This window comes from Rutilus rutilus, assembly GCF_951802725.1.
Source record: "Rutilus rutilus genome assembly, chromosome: 19".
NCBI lineage: Eukaryota > Metazoa > Chordata > Actinopteri > Cypriniformes > Leuciscidae > Rutilus > Rutilus rutilus.
In genome coordinates, this window is record NC_140232.1 from 26,939,923 (window position 1) to 26,959,233 (window position 19,311).

The window sequence follows — 19,311 nt, forward strand, 5'->3', positions numbered from 1 at the left end:
GCATCATTATTTAAAAACAATCAAACTACTCCGGCTGCCCTGCTGGTTGTAGTTTGCCGTCAAATATGATCGCAAGGGAAAAAATCATTGCCAATTTTGTCTTATTAAAGATGACCCCCGTTCTCTTCATCTGCTTCTGACACTCGCCGCTCCGCTCATAACCTGAAAATTAGTGGCTGAGGGTCTCTATGTCTGTGTCCTCCTGAAACGCAAGTCATATGGTTGTTCATTTGCAGGCTAATCAGAAAGCTGCACTATTAATGGAAAATGAATGAGGTCGGATTTGATTGTGGTTGATGGCAGAGGCTATGCTCCAATTGTCTTGGAATCCATACACTTTAATCAATCTATATTGAGAGACAGCAGTGTCGGTGTGAGGAACATTGCAATTTAAAAAAAAATTAGACACTTGAAGAGGGGTGGTTAATGACCTCAATCTCTGTCCGGATCTCACAATATAAGAAAAAGAAATATCAGCTTCTAGGTAGCTAGAGATAATACTGTGCTTTTTTAAATTCATATGAGGCTACATGTTGAGTGCTAACCTGCTTTATTTCTTATCTGGGAGTGAATTCCATTCAGAAGTGAGCATCTTCTTTTGAATGGAATTGAATGGAATGTGGCCGTTTGAAAAATCCTACACAAAACCATACATCACATCTACTTTATTTCGAGTGTTGCCAAGAACATATAGTAAACACAAAATTCATGTTTATATAATAACATTGTCATGATAACTAACATTTGTATCAAATAGTCTGTGTGTCAGCACTGGTTACAGGCAGTGATGATAAAAGTCAGGATCTAGGTCCAGTAATTATTTTAATACGACAAAACTCAAACTAACAAGATACTCAGGTGACTAGAACTGGCAAAATAAACAGAACGGCGCAATCTAATTCCTGGTACACATTGTACGATTTTGGCCTGTCCCAGAGGAAAAATTACCAATTGTGTTGATTTCTGTGGTTGTGGCTCCTAAACAGTGGTAAGAGAGGTTCAAAGACAGCTGTTGTCACGGTCTTGTGACCAAAGATAGCCTACCATCATTTTCTGACAGTATCATCTCGCAGTGTGTTTGCTGCAACGGCCTACGTCTACTGACTAGCCAATAAAAACACAACATGAAATGGCATATTGATCAACTTAAAACGCTAAAACTTAAAACTACTTACCTCAAGCTCCATTTGCAAAACAGACATGCCAAGTTGGCCTCTTTTCCCTAGCCATAACCGCATCCATATTCTCCACTTTCGCTTACAGTGCTCTTCTTTTTTTCAGCGCACATAAAAACCACAAATGCCAAAGTGTGATTTATCTTGCTCTAATTGTTTACCACTAGCGTAAATAGCGCATGCTGATGATGTTTTATTCTCCTACTACCTTACGTTGTAGCCTATGATTCAATAGGGCTTTTCACACTGCGCTTAACACCGGTTTATAGTCGTTCTAAACACCGCTTTTAACCCTGGGTAAAGGAACGTTTCACACTTGTAATTTAGAAGTGGGGTTAGCACCCTTTTTTCCTGGGGTTATGAAACCCTGCAGTAGGGTTAGCACCGCTTTTGCAGTGTTAACCCCCCATTGCGGTGCCAAACTTGTACAGTGTGAAACGATGCAGTGTTAGAATGTTAAAGCTAGACGCTTAACAACAGACAACCAATCGAGTACATATTTGCATATTTTGTACAGTCATGGAAACACTGCACATTGTATATAAACGGTAAATTCAACGTTTGAGAGGAAAAATGTCAAATGCTGACAGAAAACGCAAAGTATCCATTCAGTATAAACTCGATAGTACAGTCGGCAATACGAGGATGCGCAACGCTAGAGCTTTTATGTAAACAGGTCGCGTACTGCGTTCATCCAATTAATGACACTGACCCTGCAAATATGCAGGGTTTAGGAATGTATAATGTGAAACATCAGCTTATGAATACCCAGGATTAATTGTTAACCCTGGGTAAATTATGAGCAGTGTGAAACGTGAAGCAAGATAACCCAGGATACAGTTTACGCAGGGTTTAGAATGACCCAGAGTTAACTATTTAAGGTGTGAAAATCCCTTATAGGTGTCATCATCATACAGTCTACATACATGTCGTACCCAAGTATATTAGATCCATGTCGTACAGTGTGATTTGTAATAATATTATAGAATTTCTGAACTCGCACAATCTGTAGCTGGCATACGTAGACAGAACTTAAATACACAGACCAAACAAATCAATGCAATGAATACCAGGTGTGAACACTAATCAGACAATGAGTAACCAAGGAGACTAACCAGAAGTGGGAACAAAGGAAACAGAAAACAGAGCAAAACCAACTCAGGGTGAATTCAAACACAGAAGACATAGTAATCCTGACACTTGTGTTTAAAAAAAAAGCTTAAAAAAAAATCAGCTTGTGTACTGGCTGTTTGTGTGGTGCCTGGTAAAAAAACAAAAATGATTGTTTAAGAAAAATGTTTCAGAAATGAAATTGTGACTTGTGAGAACATGCCACCCAATATCATGTGATCATTAACGATCAAATTACCTATACTGACCACTCAATGTATCCATTGTCAATGGGTCCCTTGTGAAGGAATTCAGTTGCTCAATTTAGTCTGGAATGACCCTGAAAATAGCATCCAACACCAGGCAGAGACCTGAATAAATTGAGTCTGAGTCAAGACCAAGTCCAAATGCTCCCAATTCCATGACAAGTCCAAGATATGGTTTTGGGCTGAGACTCGAGATGGACTTATTCTCGGGCTGTGGTCACAGTACAACAACGCTGATCTGCATCCTTATCATTTTAGGATACATGCATAGCTGTCTGTCCTGTTTTTCCATATTTTCCATTGAGTCTGGACGTTTGGGTGGAACATAGCAGCTTTTTTTTGCCATTAGTCTATAGTTATGTCAGCCATTAATTCACAGTAAAAAATGTTGGGTTATTTTTTAACCCAACCATTGGGTTACACATATTGGGTCACTTTGTTGGGTTATTTTTCCAAAAATGTTTTTTTTTAAATATTTATTTTTTATTTTTTATTGTTGGGTAATTTCTAGTAATAACCCGGCTGTTGGGTTACGTATGATGTTGTTGTATGTACACTTGTGTATTTTGAATTTATGTACACAATTATGTATATTTACATTAAATTCTAATATTTAGTTTGTAATTTAAAAATATATTTGTTGAGACATATTGTTTTATACAAATGAACAATCGAAAGTTTATTAGATAAAAAAAAAATGTTAACTTAACTTTACTGTTGGGTTACTTTTACTTTTAATTAAGTGAGTATAATTTACTTAATTTGCTACTTCCTAGTGGGAGGGACAATATCTTTGGGCTTTTTTCCCCAGAAAAGAAAGTACATTTTACATTTTAAAATATATTTTACATTGTGTACATTTTAAGTCCAACTTTTTAGGAGTAGGCCTAGCTACACACTTGCATAGGTGGGTTCAAATCAAATAGACACATAAAAAAAACATGAACGCATAATATAGTGGATGTTATAGTGCATGTTTTATCAGCAGCTAATAAAGGGCTTGTAGTCTGTAAACACTGCTGACATTTTCTCTCCATTTGGACGATTTGCTAGGCACGTTGTGGGGAGACATCCGTGTGGCTGGGGGAGCTGTGCGCTTTTCCCGCGCTTACACGCACCTGCTGGTTACGTCAAATCCTTCCTCTCGCGCCGCCGCAGCACGCCGTCGTCTTGGAAACGCTCCTTCAGCGTCGCAAGCCTGTGTGAGGCTGTATGATCGGATGATGGAAGAAAACAGCAGAGAACATCTAGATACTGGTGTGTAAAATTAAAACACATTCATACAGAGTCATATGTCATTTTTCTATTGACAGACACGCGTTGGATGCTGTCTGTGCATGTAGAGCGTGCAAATTTAGCCGTTGGGTGCATGATATGAGCGCTTCGTCCATGTAAACACAGTGACTGTTTGCTAACATTAGCCGAATAAACCTTATTATTGTGATACTCTCCAGCACTCAAGAGAGTCAAGACATTACAAAGCGTCTATGTATTGCGATATATATTCACTTACAGCTAGATAAGTCATGAAATGCAACACCACGTGTGCTTGTAGTCCAGCCTTGTTAAGGTGGACGCTGGTAACGTTATATATTCAGTATTCACTACATCTTTACGAGACTAAGTTACTAGGTTTCCTATGCATTTCATTGTTAAAATTTACAAGACATGTACTCGTTTATGTTAGCTTTACAAGTCCTGACTAGCTAGACTAGATGTTCACTAATTTATTTCTAGTATTTACACAAGCTATGCTAGAAGTAATCTGATCAGACAGCCTTCTCTGAAAATTTTCTGAAATTCAACGTCCTATATAAATCCATCCTATGTATATTCCCCCCCCCCTCCTCCTCCCCCCCCTCTCGCTCTCTCTCGCTCTCTCTCTCTCTCTCTCTATACATGTGTACACACACGTTGAGTTTTCATATTTTATGGGACATTCCATAAACACAATGATTTTTATACTGTACAAATTGTATATTCTATCCCCTTACACTAACTCTACTGCTAAACCTACCCATCACAGAAAACTTTCTGCATTTTTACATTTTCAAAAAACATCACTTAGTATAATTTATAAGCAGGTTTCCTCATGTGGACAGACACACACACACACACACACACACACACACACACACACACACACACACACACACACACACACACACACACACACACACACACACACACATTGGCCAATACTGTTTGGATGTTCTTTGGATATTTAGCAGTACTTAAATGGTTTGTTCACCAAAAATGAAAATTCATCTTCATTTATTTACCCTAATCTCTTTGCATACACTTAAGCAGAATGCATTTTTTTCTTTTCTTTTCTTTTCTTTTCTTTTCTTTTCTTTTCTTTTCTTTTCTTTTCTTTTCTTTTCTTTTCTTTTTTCTCTCCATACAATGGAAGTGAATTGTGTCTGAGTGCTGTCATTCTGCCTAACATCTTTTGGCTTGAGTGGAAGAAAGAAAGTGATACAGATTTGGAGTAAATTAAGACACCATTTTTGGAGAACAATTTCTTTTATAATGTCTGTTTTTTTATGTTTAATTTCCAATGTCATTTTTCATGTTATATGTTAATTTCATGTTATATGTTAATCATTTCATGTTATATATGTTAATGTAAAAATAATTCAATGACTCAATAGCATCTGTGTTGGCACTGTTTTTGTCATACACACAGTGCACACTGATCAACAACCCTGTTTGGATGGCCGATTTCAATTGCTGTGTTACATAAATATGGTATAACTGTTGCTTAATAATTTTGAAGTCAGCTACAGATTGAGGAGTCGTTGCTAATTTTTTTTTTTTTTGTGTATTAAAATGGAATGTGTTTTTTGATATTTGAAACAATGGGCCAATCACAATGTTTTTGACTTTACTGTATGTACTTATGAATTTTGTGTGGCAGATAATGAAGCAGGGGGGGAGGATGCTCTGGTTGGGAATGTGAACAAACTGATGATCACCCCTCCAGGATACACCGGACCACCCAAGAAAGGTCATGTCATCTTTGACGCCTGCTTTGAGAGTGGTGAGAGATCTGAGTATTTGTATTTTTTAGTCCCTTTTTCATCCCTATACTGAGTGCTGTCATGTCTACACTACCATTCAAGAATAGCATTTATTTGAAATAGAAATCTTTTGTAACATTATAAATGTCAGTATATACTTGATCAGTTAAGTGGATCTTTGTTGAATGAAGGTAAAAATATATAATAAATTCTAACTGCCCTCAAACTTTTGAACACTAGTGTAAATTCTGCACCATTAGCACAGGATAAAATTGTAAAAATGGACTAAGCTGGAATAGTAAACAGCATTTTAACATTTTAAAATGTACAGTGAGTAAATTGCTGATAAAATATTTGTATAAAATATGTACATTATTCTAAAGTCATTAAATATTCATTGTTTATCAGACATTTACAAAGTAAAAGGAATCTAGAACCAATATTTTATCCGCAGTTTACTAACACTAAATTGCCATTATAAGCTTGTGCCGAGTTTCATGAGTCAGTGTAATGTAACATGTTAACATAAGCGTGTGACGTTGACATGTTCTTGATCTAATTTATCTAGTACATAAACAGAATATTAATTTAACAGCACCTTAGTTGAACAATATGTTAACATGGCAATTAATTATAGATTCAGAAGGATGAATACGGTGAACAGCTAGAATAACCCACTGTTACCACTACAAATGCGATACACCCTTGAATTCCCAGGAGAGCAGTAGACCTCTATCGTCAAACATGTTTGTGCAAAAATCATTGTCAGTGTCTTTTGTTTAACCATACTATTTTAGCATATGGCAGCACAGCCTGAGAGAGACTATTGTCCATGTGAGCAGGGCTTTTAATGGACAATTATCTCCCATTTAAATGGAGGGGTAAAAATTGAAGTGTTTCATTTGAAAGTGACTGCTCTTGTCGGTCTACCTCACTGAAAACTGTAATTAAAGCAAGTTATGATATTTTAAAGAATGCTTTTGAGTAAATGGCCTTTGTTTGGCACTTTTTGCCAGTCTGAATGAACAGTGATGTAATGAAAATAAAGTGCTTTTGCAGTGACAAGGTCAAGTGGGCAGCTGAGAGAAGCTTTGGACCAGATTGACAGTGAATCAGTATGGCTGGAACAGGCACAATATCATTCTTTGCTGGGAGATTAGGTTCAGGGTCTCCTGCAGATGAGACTCAGCTTTCATATTCTTGACAGCCAACCAATTCACCCCTCTGCGGGGAAAGAGCTCGCCTGTGGCTAGGCTCCCTGTGGGGAGGTTTTTTTTATTATATAGATTTTTTGGTCTTGGAAATATTCTGTAATAGTACAATTTTTAGGTGGAGCGAGTCATTCTGGTCATATCTGGTAGTTTGGGTTGAATGTTAAACTGAAAGAAAGCAGTTGGTTATGGATCCAGTGTCTGAAACGTAAGACTGACCACTTCAAATCAATTCTAAAGTAACTTGATAAATCAATATGATTGTGACTGAGCAACTCCACCAGAACTAATAATGTTCACATCGTGCTTCAGGAGTTAAACCATCCGTCATCATAGAGATGTTTATTACTGTTATCAAAACAATGGTGTTCATTGTAAGCTCGCTTGAGTGTTGGCGGTAGCCATGTGAAAGCGATAGTCGAGAGTGGATGATGTTTTGGGCGTAGTGGCGTAGGGCTGCAATAAAAGGACATAGAATATTAACATAAGTTACAGAGCCCATGTCAATATAAATAAATAATCAGGATGTTTTATAAGTTTCTCTGTTTTCCCCTCTGACTGGCCCCGAGGACCCCGAGGCACTGATTAATGAACATCCAGCCGCAAGACCAGGATCAGCTAACATATATGACATTACCCCCATGTCTCTGGCTCGGCAAATTCTCTGAATGATTTATGGAATAGATATTAATCTGCTTCCAGTAAATGCATTATCCAAGTTGGAAAATGGAGAGGAATTGATGTTACAGCGCTAATGTCAAATTAATGTCCTGTTGCTGTTTCAGCAAAGCAACACTGCAGTGAAATGATGTTAACCACTTACACTCTGACAAAAGGGAAGCGGCACTTTCTTGGCAACAATCTGGGGTTTTGACGTAAGTGACTTTGAGAGCTGAAGCCCTGGTGTCAATTGAAGGACTTAAAGTTGAACAAAGTTTTCAGAGCTAGGCACACCCGGTCATTAATCAAGCGCTCTTCCCTTTATGTTGAAGAAGATGTGGAAATGTAAAGGTTTGTTGCGATGTGGGCTCATTTGTCAGAAGCCACCTGTCAGCGAGTGATAACTTTTCACCGTTCGTAGCCTCTCCTTTGTTACAGTGAAAGTCAGCACCTTCAAAATGGAAATGATATTTAAAACGCAGTCAGAGGATAAAATATCCCCTCGGATAGCCTGTAAAAAATGAAAATAATAGTATAGATGCATTAGATATCACTCGCTCATATCTTGAGAAAAAAGTTATACCCTTTTCCAAAATATATGGCTGTTCACTGTGTAGACAGTTTTAGCAAATTCTAGTTACTAACTTGACAGCATTTTTCAGGAGCGTGACATTTAGTTCAGCTGTTTTCAAAGTACTGATACTTTTAGCCATTCTAGTGAATCTAGTTCTAGTGAATATTTCATTCAGGCAGTTCATGTAAATGATTCGAGTCACTGTACAATGTTTCATGTTTAACTTTGATACTCTCAACCAAGATTGTTCATGTCACTGCCTTTGTGCAACCTCTGATTAAATGATAAATGACATCGTTTTATATATATATTTGTGTGTATGAAAATATTTATGTATGTATATACATCTATACATACATACATACACATACACATACACATACACATACACATACACACATACATACATACATACACACATACATACATACAAAGTTTTCATACATGCATACATATTACATACATTAACTTAGTTAAATATAAAAGAGACTCAGCTATATCCAAGTTATATATATATATATATATATTGTATATGTAATATATTACTTGGATTTTTTTTTTTTATAAAGGAAAAAACCCTTCTATGTACTGTAGTTAGCCACTTCTATTTGTCTTGCAGTAAAGCTAATTGCTTTTACAAAGCAGTAGCATGAGTATAGTTTAACTACTTCAAATTATGATTATCTTGTAGCTTAGTGAACAATATTTTCAGAGTTGCTTCCCCAACATTTATACAGTATTTGCACTGTGACTGCTACACAAGATTTCAATCCTTGATCGCACCATCCAATGGAACTTCAAGCAAATGCATCTGACTTAAAAGCCAAGATATCACTCAAGTTCCTTCCCTCTGCCAGAAAAATTGTTTCTTGTTTCTTTCTCCCTTTAGACAGCTGTCATGAGAGAGAAAAAAAAAGTCAGAAAAATGTCTCTTATCTTTAGTATCCGGGTAATAAATTCTAATTGGTTAATTAAAACAGACCATGGATACGTAAACTGTTTACTGAAGGCATAAAACACTTAATTTACATTTAGATGAGATGTAACTCATTTTCTTGTCAGCCATATGCAGATTAGGTCAGTGGTATATCTTTTCTTAGGCATTTGGGCCTACAGGTTTCTAATTCTCTCACTTCTGTGTCTCTGTCTTTTTTTGCATAACTTATTAAAATAACCCCCATTATGCACAGTTTGATAGTAAAAAACATAATGAATATTTCCCGAAGGCGTCATTAAAACATTATTGATGGCTCTATAGATATAGTTACGTTTGCCGCATTATGTAAATTCCATAGATTCTTGACTTTAAAAGAGCTTTAATGGTTATAATTAGCACTTTAATCGTGTGATATTATCTGAGGTTTTTAATAATGTGGTTTTATTCTAATTTAGAAACATTTGTTTGTCAATGTTTTTTTGGAGTAGCTGACTTAAAAAAAAAAAATGCATAACTGACATTGACAGGATTGATAGTCTTGCATTAATCTATAGCCTCTGGATAAAAGCATCCAAAAGTATATGTAATGTAAACCTTTTAGCATTTTAAGGAGATCTTGAAGGTTTTGAAGTGCATGTCATTCATTACCTCACACCTTCCCTTTCATTCGTGTAGATGTTCTCACATTAGTTTCATAATTCATTCTGGTGGTAAATTATGTCAAAAATATTTCTCCACATGCTGATGCTTATCAGAGGCTCTGAGTGATAAAACTTATTGACTGTAGCTTCTGATTAAATCTGGTGCCTGCTAGAGGCAGAGGAAGAAGGTGTGTGTGTGTACACAAGTGCATATATGCGTATGTGTGTCTACATAATGATTCAATTCCTACCAAGGGCAGGATATAACGTATCCACCAATGACAATCCGAGATGTGCGGTACCCCCTAAGCATTTAACGGATTTGCACTGGGGATTTTAAATTATCCATTGTAATCATAATAGATGAAAAAAAACTCCTTCGATTCAGCGAACAAAAGAAATGTGTTCGGAGAGGGGACAAGGCCTCAGCCGCACGCTTGCTAATGAGGATAAACAGTAGGGAAAAATCTCTCCGCTGATGGGGCTTTAATTGTTTTGCGTTTTTTTTTTCTTCTTTTTTTTTTTACATTCAGTAGAGTTTTTCTGTCTGTTTTTATCTTCCCTCAAAGTCCTCATGCTTCATGTCACTCTTGCAGAGTGCATCTAGTGGATGAATGATTACATTTAACACCCCAGAAAGACAAGAGGGGGATGAAGGGAGAAAGAAAAAAAAGTAAGAAGGCCAAGGGGACAAAAAGCAGCCAGGCTTGCCAGCAGATATTTATATACTTCAGATGTACCCTGAATCAAGACACTCAGATCCCCATTGATTAAAGAAGTGGAAACATTCTAACAATCAGGCTTTATGCTCAGCACAAGTGGCTGTTGGAAACAGCAGGCTTTACAGGGAGTATGAAGAGTACTTAAACAGATATTAGGCTACTCTAGATGTAGACAACAAAACATAACAACTACATGGACAAGCATGGTGAAGTGGAAGAGATATTAGTTGCAGATTTTGTGCTTAGTGCTTAGAAGATGAATATTATGCTTGTAAATGCTTTGGCGTTTAGAAGAAAAGTCATGCCCCTACTAAGAAAGCTACATCACTGTCTGGTGTCTTACGGTTTTCTCTCTTTTTTCTCTCTCAAGGTTTTAAGAAGGATTAAATTGAATTGATTTGGGCTGTTTTCTGAGAAGAACCAGCACAGTTTTCTGATTTATTGTTTTTATCAAGTGTTTTTTTGTCCCCCATTTAGCTAGTTGAAGCTAGCCTGCTTGTCCTTTGTCAATTTTGTAGCTTTATCTCTTTCATTCCTCTAACTGATCCTCAGGCCTGTGGTGTTATACAGCTTCGACCCTGAAGAAAATATCTGTGCACTCAGAGACCATGTGTGGAAGAGGTTTTGCGCTCTTCCCCCTCCTAAACCACAAGGTTAACAGCCTCGGTTCTTGAGTTTTACTGTAACAGATCCTTACTCATTGTGGCCCTTTAATCATATATCACTCAAGTCAATGCACAAAGCCAAACGGCCGTAACATTTACAAGTATTTCACAAAGTGGTCTGAGCAGTGTTTTCTGTGACAAAATACTGTTTTTTTTTCTTTTTCTAATTGATCCACTAGGTTAATGTCAAGACGACATGAAGCAACAGTTCCAAATCATTAAGCTTCTGTAGTTTACAATGTTCATGAGTAAAACAGAATATGGAGTGTAGGACTGTACTACACCCCCCCCCCCCCCCCCCCAACACGAAATCAAAGCGCCACAATGGACTATGCTAAACCCATACTCAATAAGAAATCATAGCGCTGCACCATACTGCTAAATAACTCAACTAGAGCAGCAGTACATAAAGGTTGTTCCAGAGGTGGTAAATGTTATTGAATTTTGATAAATGTCCTTTAAAATAGCTAACAAATTATGCACAGTAAGGGGCTTTTTGTATTCCACTCCATTGTTTTTCTCTGTAAACGTGTTAGACTAACCTCTTTGACAAGTGCACTTGCATCTTTTGCAGCATCTTATGCATGACACGCATTCTAAAAATGTGGCGATCTAGGTAAAAGATGCATAGCTAGACCTTGCGTTATGTTTTTCATTCCACTGCCCTGCACTTTGCATTAAAAAAAAGAAAAGTTGTCTCCTAAGTCATTGTAATTTAACATGAAAGAACAAGCATTTGTGCTTTGAACTTTGCATGTTTGTACCACATCCTTACAGTCTCATACACAAAGATGAACCGCATAGCTGAACTATAATTTAAATTGGTCCTCACTCTTCCTGCCGGTATAGCAACTGCTTCTCAGAGCAGAAGTGCACAGTGGTCTGCGCACAGTCATGCTGTAATATTTACTCACCCCTAGAGTGCTCGGCTATAGAGTGTCCGCACTGTGGAACAAGCCGGACGAGCAGATATTTCAAATGTGCACAAGCAAATGAAACAGGTGATAATCCTGCCTGACCATCCCCACCATCAGCCTTGGTTATGTTTAATCAGAGCCCTGCAGCCTGGAGATATCTTGAATGAAACATCAGCTCTTAGGCTATTGATGGCTGTTGAGATTCCTGCATGGGAATATCATGGAGTGAACATGTGTGGTTGCGCATATTTTATTGACTTGTTCTTTGAGGTATTTCCTCTGGTATCTTGCTCTGCGAATGTCAATGTAACACAGTATGTTGTTATGAGAAGAAGGAGGCAGGAATTGGCGAACGTTCAACATACTTCAATCATGTAAAATAAACAAACAAAATGAAAAACCAAAGTAAAAGCGGCAGCCCGTCACAGACGACTGCCTCTTACACATAAACAAAACATAACTTAAAGTAGTCCAGGCCTGGTCCTCTCTCATCCTTCACTGTCGTCAAGGCTTCTGAAGCTCTTTTTTTCTATGCTTTGGGGTGTATACTGTGTATATATATATATTTACTTTAGAATTGTTTAAAAATTGTTCGATTTGGTTGGTCCACAAGTTCAATTTCACTCACATTTGTGCTGTTGCTGAACGATCTTTTGGTTCAGTGCTATCAAATTAGACACAGTGAGGAACCAGTTTTCAAACCGTACAACACGTTCCCACTTTCAGCCACTCAGTTTAGAAACTAATTCCTGCCATGCGTTTTACTTGTGAACGTGACACATACTTCAATTAGCACCCTTCACTTGCTCTCACCAGCACATTATAATGGGCGGTATGAAGACTAGCATAAAACTCACAGGCTCAGCGTTTTCTATTTTACAGTTATTAGCAGGAGGTTAACTCAGAGCACAACTGCCTCTTCTTTAAAGCAAATGGAATCTGTGCGGTTTTAGCCGGACGCTGACCCCTATTAGGAGAGACTTCAACGAATGGTGGATTTCCTGAATATCTGCGCAGGGTCATGCCGTATGCGTGTGTTTTTCTCAATGAGCTCTTTAACCCACTCTTGTGCTAGAGCTGTCAGAGCTAAGCCGCCACTCTTGTGTAGAGAGTGTTTAATATACTAGGTCAAGTGATCGAGTCAGCATCACCATTCCATTTTATGTAGCAAAGTCATTTCAACTTGTTTCCACTTTTCGGGTTTTGTTTAAATACTTCTTTCGTATTTAACGCTTCAAGGACCCGTGGCTGCCTGTCGGGCCATTGTTTGCTGCTAAAGCTCTTGATCAAAAACATGCCGTTTTTGTGCATTCAGAAGCAAAGTTCGGAAACGACGCCGCGAGCGGGGAATTGAGAGCGTCTCACAGGTGAAAATGACTACACACAGTTGTGATGCGTTGCCACATGAACACACTGCTCCATGATGATGGAGTAATCCATTTCCCCAGCAGCTCTCCTGATGCCGTAAACACAGGCGCCAGGCGGACGTGTCATTCCTCATTCTAGGCAAGGACATGCAGTTTGGGAAAACGCTGGAGATTTGTAACGCTTTAGCGCTCTGTTATTCCTTTTTCTTATTTTACACCACCTGTTTATATTGCTGATTTATTTCAAACATTTTCTTTGAGATAAAGTTCATTGATATGTCAGGTTCACACATTTGTATGCTCTGGGTATGTTTGTAAACCGATGCATAAGAAGAACATAGAGGAATTTTAATAGAAATTCCATCTGTTTGGATTCTAATAGCTTCTTGAGACTGAACCAAAACCTCTTTGTCAGATTTTGCCACTGCTGAAATTTTCTGCGTTTCACATTCACATACAGTGCTAAAGGATAAATAACAAATGTTTTGCAAGCAGACAACTGCTTCCTGTGTACCATCCTCAAACTTGTTGACTGTTATTCTACATCATTTGATGAGCACATTCCCCCCTACAAAGATAAAAGCTCTAATTGTTGCTCTCTGCTGAGATTGTATTCAAACACTTCTGTGTTACGTGAAATCACAAAGTGCCGTAGTGAATCTAGATGTACTGTTTTGCTAACAGCACCTCTTGTTTGCATTCTCCACTCTGATTTCTCTGTAAGCACAGCATAGCATTTTTATTTCAGAATGATCAGTATTGATCTGTAAAAGGATGTGATATTCATCATGTAAGAATATTATTCAGTCTAAATTTGGTGTGGTAGATGGTAACATTAATAGCAAAATCTATAGCCTTTCATCTGCCACTGTAGGCTGTGAGGAGTGTGTCGGAGAAGATTTTTGTCAAAAAAATTCTTTGAGAGAGTCTAAAAAGGCCAATGTCTAGCAGAAAACCAATTGTAGACCGCCCACCGTCTTTGAATCAGGAACATTTTAAATGTGCAAATACTTCACCCTTAATTAGGGTAAAAACTTTGCATCTGTCCTTTGAAGAAGGTTCAAGAAGCTTCCTTGCTCTTGGCAGCCACCACTGATTCCAGTGCCTCCTACCATGCAGCCAAAAATGACCATCACTGATTTATATTTCCCTTGTAATAAGAGATATTAAAAAATGAATATCAAATGTAAGTTGAATCCTTCATAGTCTGCTTTATAACAGTAGCAGAATACACTTGTCAGTCCCAATTTATAGTGCTAAATGCGGTTACATTCACACACACTAGCCAGTTCAACCAGAGTGACAAGTATGTTACTGATATATATATGAACATCAGAAGGTGTATGTATATATATATATACACACACCTTCTGATGTTCATTCAGGTTTATTTTGTGCTGTAACAAGTAGTAAAGCAGAAAAGATAATCAGTTCACAGGCGCACAGCGCTGCTGCTTCGCTTAAACTGAGGAGCTATGCGATCTGTCACGTCACAATAAATGTGGCCAAAATGGTATTTATTGTTTGAATTTCGTTATAAAATTGACAATTTGAAAGCTGAGACTTTGTTTCATATCAGAAGTAACAAAGCACAACACTTATTGTGATTTATTGGATGGGAGGTATGTTACAAAGCTTTCATCAACTTCATTCATCAACTGAAAACAGCATAGACTGAAAGATCTAGGGATTTTTGGGATTTAAGAATCGATATTGGTTCTTCAAAATGAGAATCGATTTAAAATTTTCAAAAGTTCAGATAGTTGTTCATACAGTAATGGCTGAAATACAATGTAAGCAGTGTGTGAACAGGTTGAGAAATATAATTGTCAGTCTCAAACATTGACTGTGAATAAAGCTAAAGTTGATGTATAGACAGAGTATTAGCAGCCTTGCAGAAATCCGATAAGTGTGCCTTTCCCCCCTAGTGAATATATATTTTTTTACTATATATTTAGAGCACTGTTGCTTAATTCTCTTAAGTAATTACACCGTGGTGGGTGTAGTTTGCTAGAGTGCTTGTGCAAAGGGAGGTGAGAAGGAGCACTGATTTTCTGCCAAGATTTCTGAACAGCTTGCAGTTGAACCCCTCCGTTCTTTTTCTTTCCATTTGAGTCTATCAGGCCATTGACAGTAGCATCACTTTATGTAATTCCCTGCTTTGAAAAGCTTTTGCACGTTGTGAGATTTCTGTGTTTCTTGCTCGGGATGACCAAGAAGCCTTGCTGGCATTTTGTAGCCGTCTTGGTCCACAATGGCTGTGCGCCATTGATTCATCTGTGGTTTTATCACACTGCTGCACAACATGATAACGCACACCAGATGTGCACTAGTTACTGCATGCTACTGCTATGGGACTCAACTATGAGTTTATCACTGCATACCAACCCCTTAGAGTGCTGACTGCTGGCATAGTCCAGATGAAACAATCATTTGGTTTAGCTCGGATGTAAACCTACTGGAAATAGATGTGCTTTGTTGAACCAGTGCTGCCTCTAGCTGTGTTGTTCTCCGGTTTTAAATGAATAAAAAAAAAAAGAAAAAAAAGAAGAGTTTCCTGAAAACATCTGATTACAAGGTTTGAGCAAAATTCATAATTCAAGATTTGTCTTTTTCAATTCATAAATGTGAATTTGACTTGAATTGGCCACACCCCAAAGAAGTGGAAGAATTGGAGTTTGAATTGGATTGGAATTAAATTGTTCTATCTACATGACCGTTTAAAAGTTTGGGATCAGTAAGGTCTTTTTGAAAGAATTATCTTATGCTCACTAAGGCTGCTTTTTATTTGACCAAAAACAGTAATATTGTGAAATATTACAATTTGAAATAACTGTTCTCTATTTTTATGTATTTTAAAATGTAATTTATTCCTGTGATGGCAAAGTGGAATTTTCAGCGGCGATTACTCCAGTCTTTAATGTCAAATTATCCAACAATAATCATTCTGATATGCTGATTTGGTGCTCAGGAAACATTTCAAAACAGTTTTGCTGCTTAATATTTTTTTGAAAACAGTAGGCCTTGCAACTTTACATTACATTTACATTTAATCATTTAGCAGATGCTGTTATCCAAAGCCACTTACAAATGAGGAGAGCTATAGAAGCAATCAAACCATCAATATGGCAACAATATGCAAGTGCTGTTAGTCCCAGTTAGTCTCTACACAATTAGTGTACCAGTTAGTACACATAGCGTTTAAAAAAAAAAGATATAGAAAGTGTTAGTATTAATGGGTCAAGTGTTGATGAAGAAGATGCGTCTTCAGCCGTTTTCTTGAAAAGCTGCTCGAGCTGAGTTAGGCAGGTCATTTCATTAGCTTGAAACAGTCAAGGTGAGGGTCAGTTAAAGTGATTTTGTGCCTCTTTGGGATGGCACCACAAGGCGCCATTCACTTGCAAGCTTCTGGAGGGCACATAGGTCTGAAGTAGTGAGTTTAGGTGAAGGGGTGCAGAGCCAATTGTCGTTCAGTAGGCAAACATCAGTGCCGTGAAGTTGTAATTTCCTGTATTTTTTCTTCTTCATGGGACATGGGTGCTTTGGTGTACTTACATTTATGAATTATATGGGCTCCTTATATCAATTGGTTATTTGGTTTTTGGAAAGACACCTACATTTATCTTGTAAAAAACCTGCAGAAAATACAGTTTTGTGTGAATAATCCTTCAATCTGATTGTTTATTTTGCTGGATATAGCAAATAATGACAAAATGAAATGTTAAACAAGATAAGAGGTGTATGCTCAATTTCACGATAAGTGTGTGATTGATCACAATTACAAATTGTAATCTATTAACAGACTTATAAAACAGTGATCCATTTTTGTGTAGAATTATTGATCTATCAATCCATTTGTCTATGGATTCTATAAATCCTATAAACCTTACCACTAAATTTTTTGAAATTAAAAAGACTTTCAAACAAGGCAAGTTATAATTAGAGTTAACAAATTTATTTTAATAGACATAGATTTCTTGAATGGATTATATTTAAATTCACATCTTCATCCTGTTTGCAACTTCAATTCAAATTCTATTCAATTCAGAAATTGATTTGGAATTGAAAAGGCATCCAGAATGGTGCACAACCCTGCTGATGTCATCTTTAACCCTCTGGGGTCTGAGCTGTTTTCTGGGCCCTGGAGGTGTTCTGACATGCTCTGACATTTGTGCTAATTTCTGTTACTTGTGACATTTTCATGGCTAAAGTCTTATTACACTGTATTCAGCACAAACTCTGCTACAATAATATATCAACAGCATGTGTGTAAAAGTTTGTAGTTTTGAGATAATGACATTTATGCGTGGTTTGTGAAAATACAAAAAAAAATTCTCACTGAAATAAGGTCATGAAACCCATACTTATTATTTCTTCACAAGACTTTTGAAAATTGTATGACGTAGCCTAGAATATTTGCTCTAAAACTATGTGAAAATCACCCTGACTGCTCATTCAGAGAAGACAATATATTGATTTAAATTTTTTAAGACGTGTTTTGTGTGAAAAAGCAATATGCGAAGGGGCGGATCATCTCATTAATATGCAAGCTTTCCACACCTGAGAAAGACAAAGACCCTCCCCTAACGGCCCTATTAGGAGCTTATCAGGGCCCATCATTCTGAGCAACCTTGCACAAAGAATGAGGAGATTTAAAAAAGAATGGCTTTTAGATTGTTTTGATTTATTTACAACACAACATAATCCAAAGATACACAACAAAAAAGCACTTATTGATAACAATGATCCAAAGAAAGAGACCTTTGTGCCATTCCTAAAAACATTGTACATACCTTTCATTTCCAAGGTGTTTGATTTTCACTTTACCATGTTCATGTACAGAGACATGTACTGTGAATGTTGAAGTCAGCAGGACTCAGTGGCATCTGGGCCCTAAAAAAAAAAAAAAAAAAAAAAAAAAGTGAACATACTGATATCAAGAGAAAGGCCTGCACGATTTTGGGAATACATTTGAGATTTTTCTGGTTAAAATTGTTTTTTCACAGAATACACACACACACTCACACAAATGTTTCCAACAATATATTATATAATGAACACCAGGTTTGTTGTGCATTGTAGGTATAGGCTATGCACAGTGCTGCATAAAATAATAACAATATAGCAGCCTATATACATTTTCAAAAAGATTTCAGTAACAACTAAGCTAGAGAAAAATATATTGATTATCATGTTACTTCAAATGTTTCCATTCGTTATGATGATATGAAATGAGATAATAGTAAAAACATGAAGCCGTTTGGAGCGTTTTGCTTTTCCAAAATATGATGCATTCAAACACGATCACGATCAAAAATATGATACATTAAACGCGATCGCGCTCAAAAATATGATACATTAAACGCGATCGCGATCAAAAATATGATACATTCAAACGCGATCGCGCTCAAATATAAAACATTATGGTTAGGCCTACCATATACATATCTACGTTTGAGCAGATATCCACAAACACAGTAACAGTAAACACGGGTCTAAATATTATAATATTCACCATATATCTAGCAACAGTTCAACTGCAATGTGAAATTTATGCAACAATAACAAACTAATATGTAAGAATTTTCGTACCTTATCTTTCTTGTCTTGAAATCGCGTTCTTCTTCTGGGGTAAAGCCAATGTAAACTCACGTCTTTCAAACTCGACCAAAAGCAGAGACTGATGAAGTGTTTTGTTTTTGAGGTAATGAGCGCGTTCGCGTTCCATGTGGAGATTTGCATGTGAATATCTTTTGCGCGAGTAGGCGTGGCCAAATTAACTGTAATGAGCAAGCGTTTGAGAAGCTGGACATCTTGTTGGTTTTATACAAATTACTTAGACAGAAAATATTTGTTTTCAGTTTGAATCCGATCATTTAAAAGTACACACTTAAATGTTTATAAAGGTATATGGCTCATAAATGTGTGACAAGTATTCGCTGAGTTTTGTTTCAGTTTATAGACGTGCTCAAGAAAAAAAAGTTCACTGCGACGGAGAGGCAGAACGCACACCCTGTTTATTTTCTTTATTTTTTCAAAAGCA

General features: G+C 37.1%; 1 protein-coding gene across 1 annotated transcript in view; it reads left to right on the plus strand.

The window, feature by feature from the left end:
* Positions 1–3,717: 3,717 nt before the first annotated feature.
* Positions 3,718–19,311, plus strand: part of agbl4 (AGBL carboxypeptidase 4) — a 347,216-nt gene continuing 331,622 nt past the window's right edge. Inside the window, exons 1-2 of the mRNA XM_084388551.1 lie at positions 3,718–3,808; positions 5,472–5,594. Coding sequence (XP_084244677.1) covers positions 3,772–3,808; positions 5,472–5,594 — 160 coding nt within the window. The 5' untranslated portion in view covers positions 3,718–3,771. The remainder of the gene's footprint in view (positions 3,809–5,471; positions 5,595–19,311) is intronic.